Source organism: Zonotrichia albicollis, chromosome 6 (assembly GCF_047830755.1).
Source record: "Zonotrichia albicollis isolate bZonAlb1 chromosome 6, bZonAlb1.hap1, whole genome shotgun sequence".
Classification (NCBI taxonomy): domain Eukaryota; kingdom Metazoa; phylum Chordata; class Aves; order Passeriformes; family Passerellidae; genus Zonotrichia; species Zonotrichia albicollis.
In genome coordinates, this window is record NC_133824.1 from 8912846 (window position 1) to 8925536 (window position 12691).

Sequence of the window (12691 nt, forward strand, 5' to 3'; positions counted from 1 at the left end):
GTAAAAATGAAATAATCTAACCATTTAACAAGATAGCATCTGGGCAGGAATTGCCTTCCATGTGCAATATCCCATTTACATGTTCAGAAAGAAGCTCTCAGTTATTCTCCAGCAATATGTCTATATTGCACTAGTCAGCTATACTGCACTATTCAGTTACAAATGCCTTTAAGCTCTGGCAATAAAATGGCCAGACCTCTCACCAAGAAACATTCAAATATTTATGCTTGTAAAGATAATTTATTCTGCTTTGCAGTTTTAGGGATATTTCATTGCTGCTTCTTGGGATACTTCTGTATTTCTATTCAGCTAACTTTGCATTACTTTCTCGTACTAGACTATAACAGAACACATGCTGACTGCAGTTGCTTGCTTAAAAGGAGAGCCATATGCTTTGCACAAGAAAATCAGGTCATCAGTTATCCAATTATTATAACAGGATAAAAATCAGTGAACCAATAATATTTTTGTACCAGATAAGTATCCAACCACAGAAACTTACACTCTCAAATTGCACTTACTTAAATCTCTTTGAAGGGAAAAACCCCTAGGTACCAGCATGAATGTTTAATGACTTTGTTATACAGACAGGTTAAAAGGATAGACAGTTATGAAGGCAGATACATTATAAATCTTCAAAAATGGTGAAATTTTCTAAAGAAAATCCTGCCAAGCTTTACCAATTAAGATGTTATCTCAAAGGGAAAAGGAAACCATAACAAACTGAATAGAAACAGTACACTGAAATCAGAATATCCTGAGAATTAACATTTATACCTTTTTTAGAGTGCAGCAGTTCCTAATATACAGGACTGAAAATAATTAGCCTCTTTCAAAAAAATTATTCTTGGATATGCCAAAGAAAACATTGGATATAAATAAACAACTCCAACTAGGTCTGTTCTCTGAATTTCTACAGAGAGTAAAAATTTCCAAATTTTAAAACCAACACTTGAAAATCACCTTCTGCTGTTAGGATTGTTACTGATCCTATAAATCATATAGGATTCTTTGTTAACTATAACCCCAAATGCTGCTGATAATACACACTTGCAAGAAATTGTACAACCAAATGGTCTTGGGACTCATTTTCTAGGGAGTTTTATAACACTTCTGTTATAAAACTCAAGCAATGTAAGTAAATATATTACATGAACTTGCAAGAATTTGAATCTAGATGCTGTGAATTTGTTTGAAGTTCTGACTATTTGTAAACTTAGAAATGCTTAAAAATATTTTCTCAAACATGTTGAAACCACAAAGTTTCTTTAAATAAAAACTGCCTTTTAATTTTATAAGACAGAAAAGCTTATTGTTTGCAATACATAAAATTATGGTTATATTTGACTCTCCTATTAAGCTAATTTGTCCTCAGATTGCTGTATTACATGGCTAAATCAAAACAACATGGAATTTCTGACTTAGTTTTAAATGGCCAGAAGACTGATTTGGGAAGCTTCTCGTCCCATTTCAAAACATGAAAGGGAAAAACTAGGTAAAGTTTTAGTTCATGTTCTACCTATATCCATATATAAAATTTTTAAAAACAAATAGTCCCACTGAGGATAAGAAATAATCACCAGACTTCAGCACTGTAAGAAAAATTCTAAAAATCAGACTACAGCTCAAGGGAGGTGAGCAGAAGGAGAAAGTCCAAATGACAGAAAGTTTTCTACAGAAACATTTACACAGGAGAGAGGATACTTGCAAGTATAAACAAATTTTCCCCATTCCTGGTTTCAGGTAAGCTAATTTTTTTTCCTGTGGAACTAGCATACCAGATGTATCTCTTGCTTCACTTATGATTCATTTGCTACCTATTCTGAAAGCAGTTCTGAACTTTAACAAAAATGGGTGAATAACTTAAGAGGATAGAGTGGGAAGGCAATCCAATTCAACTTCAAATGATTAATTACTTTGTGCTTTGAAGTAAATTTCTACTCCAGCATAACAGGCTGCTTCCCTTAGACTATTTTCTTTAATTCAAAGGAATTCATGGCCAACAGGGTAAGAATTTAAGAAAGGGAATATTTTGTCCAGTAAAATAAAGTTACAGAGAGTTTCAAGACACAAGTTTCAGTTTAGCTGGAATTCTTCCTTTGTGTTATGTATTATTAACATGCAATATGGTTCCCCTCTGGGGCACAAGGTGGGTTTGAGGGGCCAGAGGGACAGTGAACAAGTGAGTGTATGAGAAACTAGTAGGGTACAAATTCTCATCTCACTGCTTGACAAATGAGCTTCAGAGCAGCAATGTTACTTAGGCTACTTATTTTTCAAAACATTTTAGAGATTTCCATTCCATCGGAAATTTAATAGGGACATGAAGTTCCTCCATGAAGCAGTAATTTTAGGTTTTGACTAGCTAATGATTACTAGGATCTTTGTATGAAATGCATTCCTAAATAAAATATTTTATGTTAGCAGAAGTACTTTCCTATCATTCCTCTTAAAAATTTGTCATCCAACTAATATAAAGAAACCAAAATGCAGTTTGGACTACAGCCATTAAAGCTATTTGGTTTTTCTAAAGAATATAACCTGACAATGAGAACAACAGCATCCATTAGAAAAACGACACGCCCTTTTTTTAGGTCAATTACTGCATTTTAATTACCTCTGAACTTCCAATAAATTTAAGAGTCTGTTTGTTATCTATAAAAGACACAGGATTCCTCCACAGGCCTGTACTTAGTTGTAGAGGCAGGGAGTTTTATGTTTTCCTGGGTTATATTAAACACAACTACTTCTCACAGTGACTATGGTATGACATTTTCTTATCATCAATATTTCAGAAAAATCATGCCTGCATTTTTATTATGTGCTCATGATATTAGAATCAGCCTCCATTTCAACATCACATAAGCTACTTTTTACTGATGCCACAGAAGTCTTTAATCTATAACAGCACTAATATTTTTTTACAAGAGAAAGAAAAAAAACCTGTCAGTCACCCTCAAATACTTCCTACTGTGTCTCCCAGGCAGGTTCCTTACAGAAAACATATTTTTGTCAAAAAAACTCATACAGTTTAGATCAGTATATGCCAGAACCAACCTTCAATTTGGTTAAGGTATGCATATCTGCAATGAAATCCAGCACTTCCCCAACATACTGCCTCATACATTCCATTGCTGCTGTTCCACACTAAAACATAAAAGAAATAAGTTAATATACTGGGTTTTGCTTCACCAGAATACAATTAGTCTGTCTCAAATTCTTTATTTTCCTTTTTACTTAAAATCATTAGGAATAGGTATTCTTTGCTTTGATGTTCTTCTTCTCACTGTATTATCTCCTCTTATCTGATTATAGTATGAGAAGATAGCCGAGCTGCTGTAATTTCTTCATGCATCATAAAATACTCTTATCTATGACAGCAATAAAAGATCAACTGATGAAACTTTCAAGAATATTCTGGTATGTCATCCTGAAATTTACAGTGGTCCAGAATCAAAGTCTTAAAAACTCATGAGAATTGAACAGCTTGGTTTTTCAAGCAGCTGAGCATTTCTGCAATTGGAACCAATCAGTTATAATCAAAGAAAACAAAATTCAGTCACAGGCACAGATGTCCTTTTTTCATATTAATCACAATGGAAAAAATTCAGGTCTTTTATGTGTAAACATCACTAAAATGAACATCACTGAAATGTGTTTTTTCCTTTACGCAAAACTGATGAATATTTCCTGTATATTCCTGAAGAAAAAGCATTCAAAATACAGCATCTTAATGGCATTTAAGTTATGCAGTGTTCCAGTAAGATCATAAAGGTATAAGCTTACTGACAAGCCACCTGTGCCAGAGCAAAAACAATCTCAAAGGGAAAACAAAGGGACTCAACGTGGTGCTTGCTGTATTTGTGCACTACAGATTTTCATAATCCTTTTCCTAGAATAGTGAGAAATGTGAATCTGGCCCTTAGCAGGCACAAGATGAGCCCGAGGTGCATAAAGCAGTCAACAGAAGAAAGCTGTCAGATTAAATAAGGGCTTTGAATAGATCAGAGAGCCCTGCAGGGAAGCTTTCCAAAGGTGATGCTACCAACCCACTAGGTATCACATAAACCTCTGTTTATATGTTAATAGACTGAGGTGAAGAAAATGCTACCTGAATTCAACAGGAATTATGGATGCCTCATTCTTAGGGGTCAAGTAAAAGAAATGCTTAACTTTTGAGGCTAAATGATCACATTATTAAATCAGATATCTTTTTGAAGTCACCAAAATCTACTTTATCCCAAGTCATAGGCTCAGGGCAGAGCTATGCAGTAAAGTTTACAGAAGAAAACTACTGTTCTTTGACCTCTTTTTGATTACCTGCACTTTGAAGCATAGAAGCTGATTATCCTATCTGAGCATTCAAATGAACTAGATTTAGTTTAAGTCACAGAATTATTAAGCCACAGTTGAGTTTTAGTGGCTGAAATCAGAAAAACTGCTAGAATTCTATACTTAAAACAACTGACCTGGGCACTCCTCATTTTCGTATGTTCCCTTACTATGTCACCTCCTGGCTTTTCAAATGTTGTTCAGTTTCCATGACAGAATAAAAAGCAGTAAAATATGGTTGGGAACCCTGTCAGTATATCTTCCATCCAGTTTATGTGCACTAAGGATTCAACCTGTGTTCTAGAATATTGAATAACAGAATTAAGAAAGAGACTACACTCCAGTCTCTGAAAATAAATGCTCAGTTGCACAAGACTTCTCTCTAACAACCTATTCTGTTTCATGCAAGCAGTAGGCAGCCTAATTTTCTATGGTTTCTTCTGAAATGATCATGCTCCTATCACACCTTGTAACACCAGTATTAGTCTATTCAAAGCAAGTATAAATTAAAACATCCTGTTGGGAGGAAAGGTATTATTAAAGATTGGCATTTTAAAAATCACGCACATCAGAAGATACATGCGAAAAATCCTATTAAATCATCCCTAAAGCTGACACACACAAAGGGAAACAAGTTTTCCTCACTAGGCCTGTAAAGCAAACCTTGGCCAACCCTCTTCCATCTGATTGGCTACTCAGTCACATGTGCCATGGAACAAGTCAAGACCTCCCATATTCACCAGGTGCACATTCAGTGCCCGGGCAAGGAGTACTTGTAATTTAGCTACACTCATCAGCAGGATATAGATGAATGACCTACACATTACTAGAAAAATACCATTAACTCCCTTCTTTAATCAGATAATCTTTTGTGAGAGTGGAGGCAATGGCTTGTAGCTTTCCGTCCTGCTACCATTTTTTGATGCATTCAGCTGGTCTGCTCCCCACTGAGAACTGCAGATCTTTGATTTGTCTTTCTGAGCACAGGTTCCACTGAAGTCAGTTACATGACTAAAGGTTATCAGTGAAAGCAAGGGAAGCAACATCAAATTCAGAACTTTTCCACTGTTAATAAAAACAATGAAGCATCTCAACCTTGCCTGTAATCCATCTTGCCAATCAGAAGAAATGCAAAGGAAAGAGCATTAAAAAGAAGCAAAGCAAGCTGAATAAGATGTATTTTTTTAAAAATCAGAACAACAGAACTAAGAAATGGACTTTGGTTTAGTACTTACTCCAGGCATTGAGGCAATCATCTGTTTATGTAGGATTGTTGACTCAGCTAGTTTTGTTCCAGCATCTGCACAAACAAACTAAGAAGGAATTAAAGATAAGTTATTTTAAATTATTTTTTGAGGAACCTGAAGACACTAATAATTTATTCATTACTTCATTAAAATCAGTTCAGATCTCTTCTTGCTTTTATTCATTTGCCTTTAGAGATCTCTTTATAAACAACCTACTTAACTCACCATTATAAATGAGATAATTTTCTTGAAAAAAAATCTGACTTTAATGTGCTTAATTAACACATATGCAGTACAGAAGCAATTTGAAGAATATTATGTAACAAATCAGACTTTCTTTATGAAAAAATATATATTTGCTATGTCTTCCATTTATCAAACATTTTTCTCATTATAGAGTGAACCATGATAGAGAAGGATAAGGCAGGGTGCCATATTCTTCACTGTGATATTACAACATGTCACTGAAGTTCTACAATCATTAATTATATGAAGAGTTTTGAAGTTGCCAACATACTAGGATGGTGTGATATAGTTTCTGCACCATACAACATAAACAAGCTGTTTCTGAGACATGATCAGTGTCATGCTACTCCAGTAGAATATCCCTCATTGCTTTTCCTATGCTTTTATTTTACCTTTTTTCTTGTTTCTTTTTGTTTCCAAGGGATTCCTTGGAATCTTTTTGTTTCAAGAAATTCCTTGACCTAAAATCTCCAATCTCCACATCATTCATACATTAAACTTGCTAATTCTGTTATTTAATCATTATAAGCTTCAATAATGCATTGGACACCCTGCAAATGATTTGTTTGTTCCTACAACTTCTTGTCCTAACATTATATCTGCACTTGAACAATTTTTGTCCATAGTGATGCAATGTAACTTTCTAAGAAAGAGCAGACAGAAAATAACTGTCAACTAAGGTCTAAGCCTTAATCTTCCTTCTGATTAAAAAATTGATACCCTAGTACTTTCAGAAACGGAGACAGATATTGACTACTGTATTTTATGGTTGTCTAAAGCATGCATGTTAGCAGAACTCTCAGTGACTGATTGCTCTCCATGAAAGTATTTCAAAATATCCTTTACAGCCTTAGAATTTACTCTTACACTTCCATAAGCTTTACAACAGAACAGACCAAGTACACTGACTCTTAGAGACTGACTGAACAAGCAAATTCCAAAGAGACACCAGTACAATTTGAAGTCAATGGAAATCCTAAAGTTGTGTGCTGATGAAATGTGAGCAGGAGAAAAGTACTGGGAAACGAAATGCTGTGTGAAGAAGCAGTTCCTATGGAAACCCATGGAACAGCAGCATGTACATGATGGCTTTCCTTTGCTAGGACAAATCAAGGAGACAGTCTTAATGTGCCTTTTATCATCCACAACACCTATGCAAAGATTGGAGTGATCTGGTTAAAAATTCTCATTCTTTGTAAAGTGGGACAAAGTTAGCTCTCATCTTAGCCTTAATGTCACCAGTGACGCTGATGGCACTATGTAATCTGGATAAACGTGGGTGTCAAATGTACCTTTCTAGGAACTCCTTTGTTAGTCAGCCCACGACTGATCTATCATTAAATTAAAGTGCTCATAGCTCCTTTGTTATCTGGAGCAGTTTGACAGAATCTGTATTCTGTGTGCACTGTCTCTATAGAATCTTGCATATAGGCTAACATGTCCATGGAGAAATGACTGCTGGAAATTAAAACCATTTCCGTTTGGTGCTGTGTTAACTCTGCTATGTCTTTATTCATTCAAAAGCGTACAATTTGAATTAATAGCCTGGTGGCTTTGTGTGGTAAAGAGGTGAACCAATCCCTTAATTCTATTAATGGCAGCAGAGAATATTTTAAAAATAAAGAGACATATGCATTTTTACTGGTAGATTTCTTAAATTACAGTGGTGCTTAAGATGGGCTTAGTGGTTACTATGGTGTTGCAATTCCAGAGGCTGTTGAGTGATTCAGACCACATACTACTGAGAGCTGCCAATTTACAGTCAATGGGAGAAGCAGTCATCATGCCTCCAGTAGGCATCTATGGCAGATGGTCTGAATACAACCTCTATTCTTCACCACTGACTGCATAAAAACAGAAGCTGGCTGCTTTGGATGGCAGGAAATATGAATCACTTCATCAGCCTCTGAAAGAGAGACATCATAAAAGACATTTATATCCACATTAGATGCTGTTGTGTAAGGTATGAATACATCCCAAAGTGAATACAGCATATGGGAACAGTTCTAGGAGGAAAACCCAGGCAAATACCATTTTATCTTTATGAGATAAGGTGATGTAAGAGAGTTTTGCTTACTGGGTCTCTCAGGCAATTGACTCAATGGGAAGCACAAGTGTAAATCAGTTAAACCCCACTGCCAAAATTGACATGGCCTGTTGGTATTCTCAAATGACAAATTCAGGAAGGACCAAACTAGGGGATTTTCATGCTTTGGGGTAGTCACAGGACTGAATTATAAAAGTAATGCAGAATAACTGGTCTATTCTGTAATACAGGAAAAATCAGTTCAAATCAACAAAAACCACTGTACATGGTATGAAGGTGCATCACTGCAGGTGTATGACAGAAAGAGGTTGGTGGTTGTTATTTGATGGTATTGACTGGGACTGAAAAAAGTAAGTTTGAGTTTAATAATAATTAGCAAAAAAAAAAAAAAAAAGACAAACTGGTACTTTTTAACTTAAATGGATTTTAATCATCAAAAGAAAAAAACCCCATGTTATTCTTCCCTTCCCAACTTCTGTCCCTAACACTGATGGCATAATAATTGTTTTCAGAGTTATCCTAACTGCCATATTATTCCATTTGTCAGTGTGATTTCTGTGTCAACTGGAAATAATTTACTTACTATGAGTAATGTACCAGTACTCAAAAGAAAATGAGTCCATAGTAAGCTACGTGAAGCTTTGACCTATAATGAAAAGGGAAGGAATGAATGGAGCTGTGATGCTGGGAGCATTATGGGAGATCTATGTAAAAAATACCTCACCTGGACCTTATGAACTGCTGTTATGCTGGTCCCTGTAATTTTAAGTTTCCAAGTTTAAGTTTCTAACATATCACTGTTATCTCATTGGAACAATGAGCCCAGTGCTTGTGATTACATTTTATAGACTTCAGCAAATTGTTTTGGTGACAGGCTTGTGATGCCAAACTGTGCCACACTTGCCTTCTTGAAGGCAGAAGTTTTCATATGCCTGTATCTTATTTCCTCATATTTTCCAAGGGTAGCCTGACTCCACAGAATGAAAGCAGCAGAAATATTTTCAATGTATTCATTGCTGGAAAACTACAGGTCAAAAGAAAATGGCCTTCAGGAACTGGAGAAAAACCTTCTGCCAGAAACTGAGTTGTGACCCATGATCCACTAGCAGCCCTTCCCACACAAGCTGGTGACAGGGTTTCAGGCTAGGATATAAAGAAACGGCAGCACCAGGGGCAGCTGCCCCAACAGGACATGATATAAAACTCAATGGACTCAACCCTTCTGGGTCCCTTCCAACTCAAGATATATTCTGTGATCTTCAATATATCAGCAGTGATGCACAGGTCATTATCATTATGAGAAATTTGGATTGCAGATTTAGTTTCTTAAATTTTAATGTAGGAGCCTGAATCTATGCACCAATGCATACAAATGCAACTGGATTTGCAATAAAAAGTTCTTGCTTCCCCAGACATTGCCGGTACTTTCTGTAACCATGTTGGACTCAGTTCTTCAGCCTCTGCCCCACTCCTGAACCTGGGCCCAGACAGGATCACTACGAGAATTACATCAGAATTTCCTGTACCTGCACCAACAGCAGCAGATTCATGTCTGGTAAGGGCGACTTCAACTTGAGTGCTTGCAGTAACTCCAGTATAACACTGCGTGTCAAGTAGAACTTGTCCCTTTCCTGCAACAAAAATACCACAGAATGTCCTGAAATTCACTGACAACCACTAGTAAACCATAAAGATACTTTTTATCTAAGCTTGAGAATAACAAAATTACAAAAATGTACCAGTCTCTGTTATCTAAAAAAAAAAGCCAACATCACTCATAATTTATATAATTCTACAGACTTAATGAACAGACATCAATGAAGGTGATTTTTCTTTGCTGTTTTGTCAGACATTATATCCAAGATTTAGTATTTCACACATGAAATACAGACAGATTTTATAAAATAGTTATAAAACCCACGTATGCAAACACAGCTTTCATTAAGGAGTCCCATGAAAAGAAAAAAGAGGAAAGCAGTAAGAAATTACACTGAAGAACAAAACTGGCATAGTATTTAGCATTATTTTTTCACTGAAGCTGCCAAAACCAGTCTATATTTCCCCATACTCTCTTTCTGTTGTTATTCCCCTTTAACAAAAGAGTGCCTCCACTACAGCTGCTTGGACCATCTATTTCCACTCATCAGACTGGCAGTACTTTTCCACTTCCACAATAAACCAGTCTTGGCTACAGCTGCTACAACAGAAACACTTTAAAACATAGGGGGAAATCAGCCAGCGGAGATTAGAACACAAAAGTCTAAGAATAGAGTTGTAGGGCTGAGTCAGCAAGGAGGTACAAGAGATAAGATGGCCTTGTTATACATCTTACTTTGACATTCTCCAACTTTAGACAATAAGATAAAAACATCAAACAAACCCATAACTTGCTACTGACCGCAGCAACTCAAGAATTTTGATAAGCAGGAGCGCCGTGCTCTATTTCAGACAACCATTAGAGATGAAATAAATGGTCTAATAATGAGAGCATATCCAAAGTGTGCTTAAAATCTAAAACCTGATATCCTCCATCTTGTAAATCCCATGCACTTGCCTGCTCACTTAAGTTAAATGTATGGAAATTCCTACTCAGTCAGGGCCTCAGTTTCTCCACAAAATCTGTAAAATGAGATTATTTGTCTCTTCCTCAGAGAAGTTTAATGAGGTTAATTAGTGAGAGACAATTTGAAGGCCACCTCTAGCTGTGCACAGGAGAAGCTGAAAGTGAGAGTGAGCTTTTGTTGCAGCAGACCAAGCAGTCATCAGTGCTCATCTTCAGAGCACGGCTGTCCCCACACTAGCTGTGTGGCATGCTGTCTAACAAAGCTTGCAGCAGCAGCAGTGCATGCCTCCCATAGCACCCACATATCTCTGAATGAAAACAGATTTAAAATATCAGGCCTTGATCTGAGAGAAGGTGCCTAAACAACAGAATGGTGTGTATTCCATGGAAGTTATGATGCCAGCCTGTGAATCAAGAGACCACACTTCAAGTTCCTAGTTTCCTCTTCAATTACATGGAATGTGCAGACAGATAACATATTTAGATGACAGAATGGTCCCAAACTGCAGTCCTTGTCCTTGCCTGACTATACTGCTGCAGTCTAGGCAGCTAGACTTGCAGGAAGCTAACACTCCAGAATCAGCTGTATTATGAAACCATTTCTTGAGGGGACAAATATTCAAAAGTCACACATTCACATGCATGAGTGCTGCTCTGATAAAAAATATACAATATAAGAATATCCAGGAGAGGTCAGATGGGAGCAAATGTCTTCAGTAAGTTATCTCCAACAAGGCCATAATCAGAAGCAAAAGAATAAGAACAAGGCAAGCATGTATAATTTCACCAACTATTTTCAGCTCAGGGAACTTCTGAGCTCAGTGTGGTTGCTGTATAATTCAAAACTCTCAATGTATTTCTCTTCCACAGAACTGTCCATTGACCTCTGGGACTCATGCCAACCTTTAGCACAAATGGTAAAGAGTCACACACTATTGAAGAATCAGTTCCCTTTACTTAGTTTGATTTGTTCCTATAAACTTAATATGATCTTTACACTGTAAAGGAATGAAATTACATAGCCCTGTCTGGATCACTTGGGACCTTGCAGACCTCTTTCACATTCCCATCAGTTGCTGCTCTTTCAGACCAAAGAGCTCTGACTTAGTTGCTCTGTACGTGGAACTCAAACCGTTTGATCACTCTTGCTATCATTACCTGAACTTTCTCTGGCACTGTGATATTCTGAGTGGGAATCAAGAACCAGAATGGTTCATAATACCCACAGTGTAAACAAATCCTGATTACTTGTCAGAATTTCCCAGGAAGAGTGTCCCTTCCCACCATCAAATGCCTTCCCAGAGCTGAGACACAGACACTGTGCAGTGCCACACTCAAGTCAGTTGACATTTACATCCCCCCCAAAGAGTGGACAGAAGTTCCTATCAGTAACCCAGTCCAGTAGCCTACACATACTGAAAAGAAGGAAGATATAATTCTTTCAAAAGCATTCAGCTATTTTACATACCAACATCTATGCTATACAGGATATAACGGGGCCATAACAGATTGCTTGTCAGAACACTGGAAAAGAAGAACAGGATTCATGAACCCCAGCTTTTCTTGGCTTTAGGGATAATACAACTGCTAACTGCCTCTTTCTCTAAGGAGTCTCCTACCTCACAGTCTAAATTCTTAAAGTTTGTTAAGCACATGAAGAGAGATTGAGCAAAATCAGGCAAAATGTTTTTTTGACATCTGATCTCTTGCTTCCTGCAATGTACATCAGGAGTGATGACATATAAGTCAATGGCCCAGAGTATCCTTCCTACCCACATCTGCTTATTCCTATCATCCTGTTGGTGATAAATATGCATAAACTTTATATTCTGCCAGAAAGACATTACTCTTTGAGAATAACATCCAGGGGAGCTACATGTATAAATCTGATACCAGAAGTGTCAAGAATACACAACTTCAGTCACTGTTCAGCCAAATCAACTCTCTCACATGTCTGTGTATGCCTACAGAAAACAGCTTTGCAACTTTCAAATTGTGACTAACCACATGTCAATATGGAGAACATGAAACTACTGAAGTTCAGTAGTACCTCAGGGTCCAAACTTAGTAATAGGAGTCAATTGGATCTTTAACGGAGATTGCTGTCCTCCAAGTAAGCCAGTATAAAGCAAAAATCTTCATTTTATCATTGCTGATACTGCAGTAATTAAGAATACTGAAGATATGCCTCAATATTCTTTAAAAGATTCAGTAGCAAAATCATGTGGCATTCTGCATTTACTTAGTAAGGGACAA

The 12691-nt window shown here is 36.8% G+C and overlaps 1 protein-coding gene across 10 annotated transcripts in view; it reads right to left on the bottom strand.

Moving 5' to 3' along the window:
• Nucleotides 1-12691, bottom strand: part of UNC79 (unc-79 homolog, NALCN channel complex subunit) — a 108290-nt gene that overhangs the window by 11350 nt on the left and 84249 nt on the right. For all 10 annotated transcript variants that reach the window (XM_074542438.1, XM_026791224.2, XM_014264467.3 and 7 more), the window contains 3 exons: nt 9399-9503; nt 5568-5645; nt 3058-3147 (listed from right to left, as the gene is read on the bottom strand). In XM_074542438.1, coding sequence (XP_074398539.1) covers nt 3058-3147; nt 5568-5645; nt 9399-9503 — 273 coding nt within the window. The remainder of the gene's footprint in view (nt 1-3057; nt 3148-5567; nt 5646-9398; nt 9504-12691) is intronic.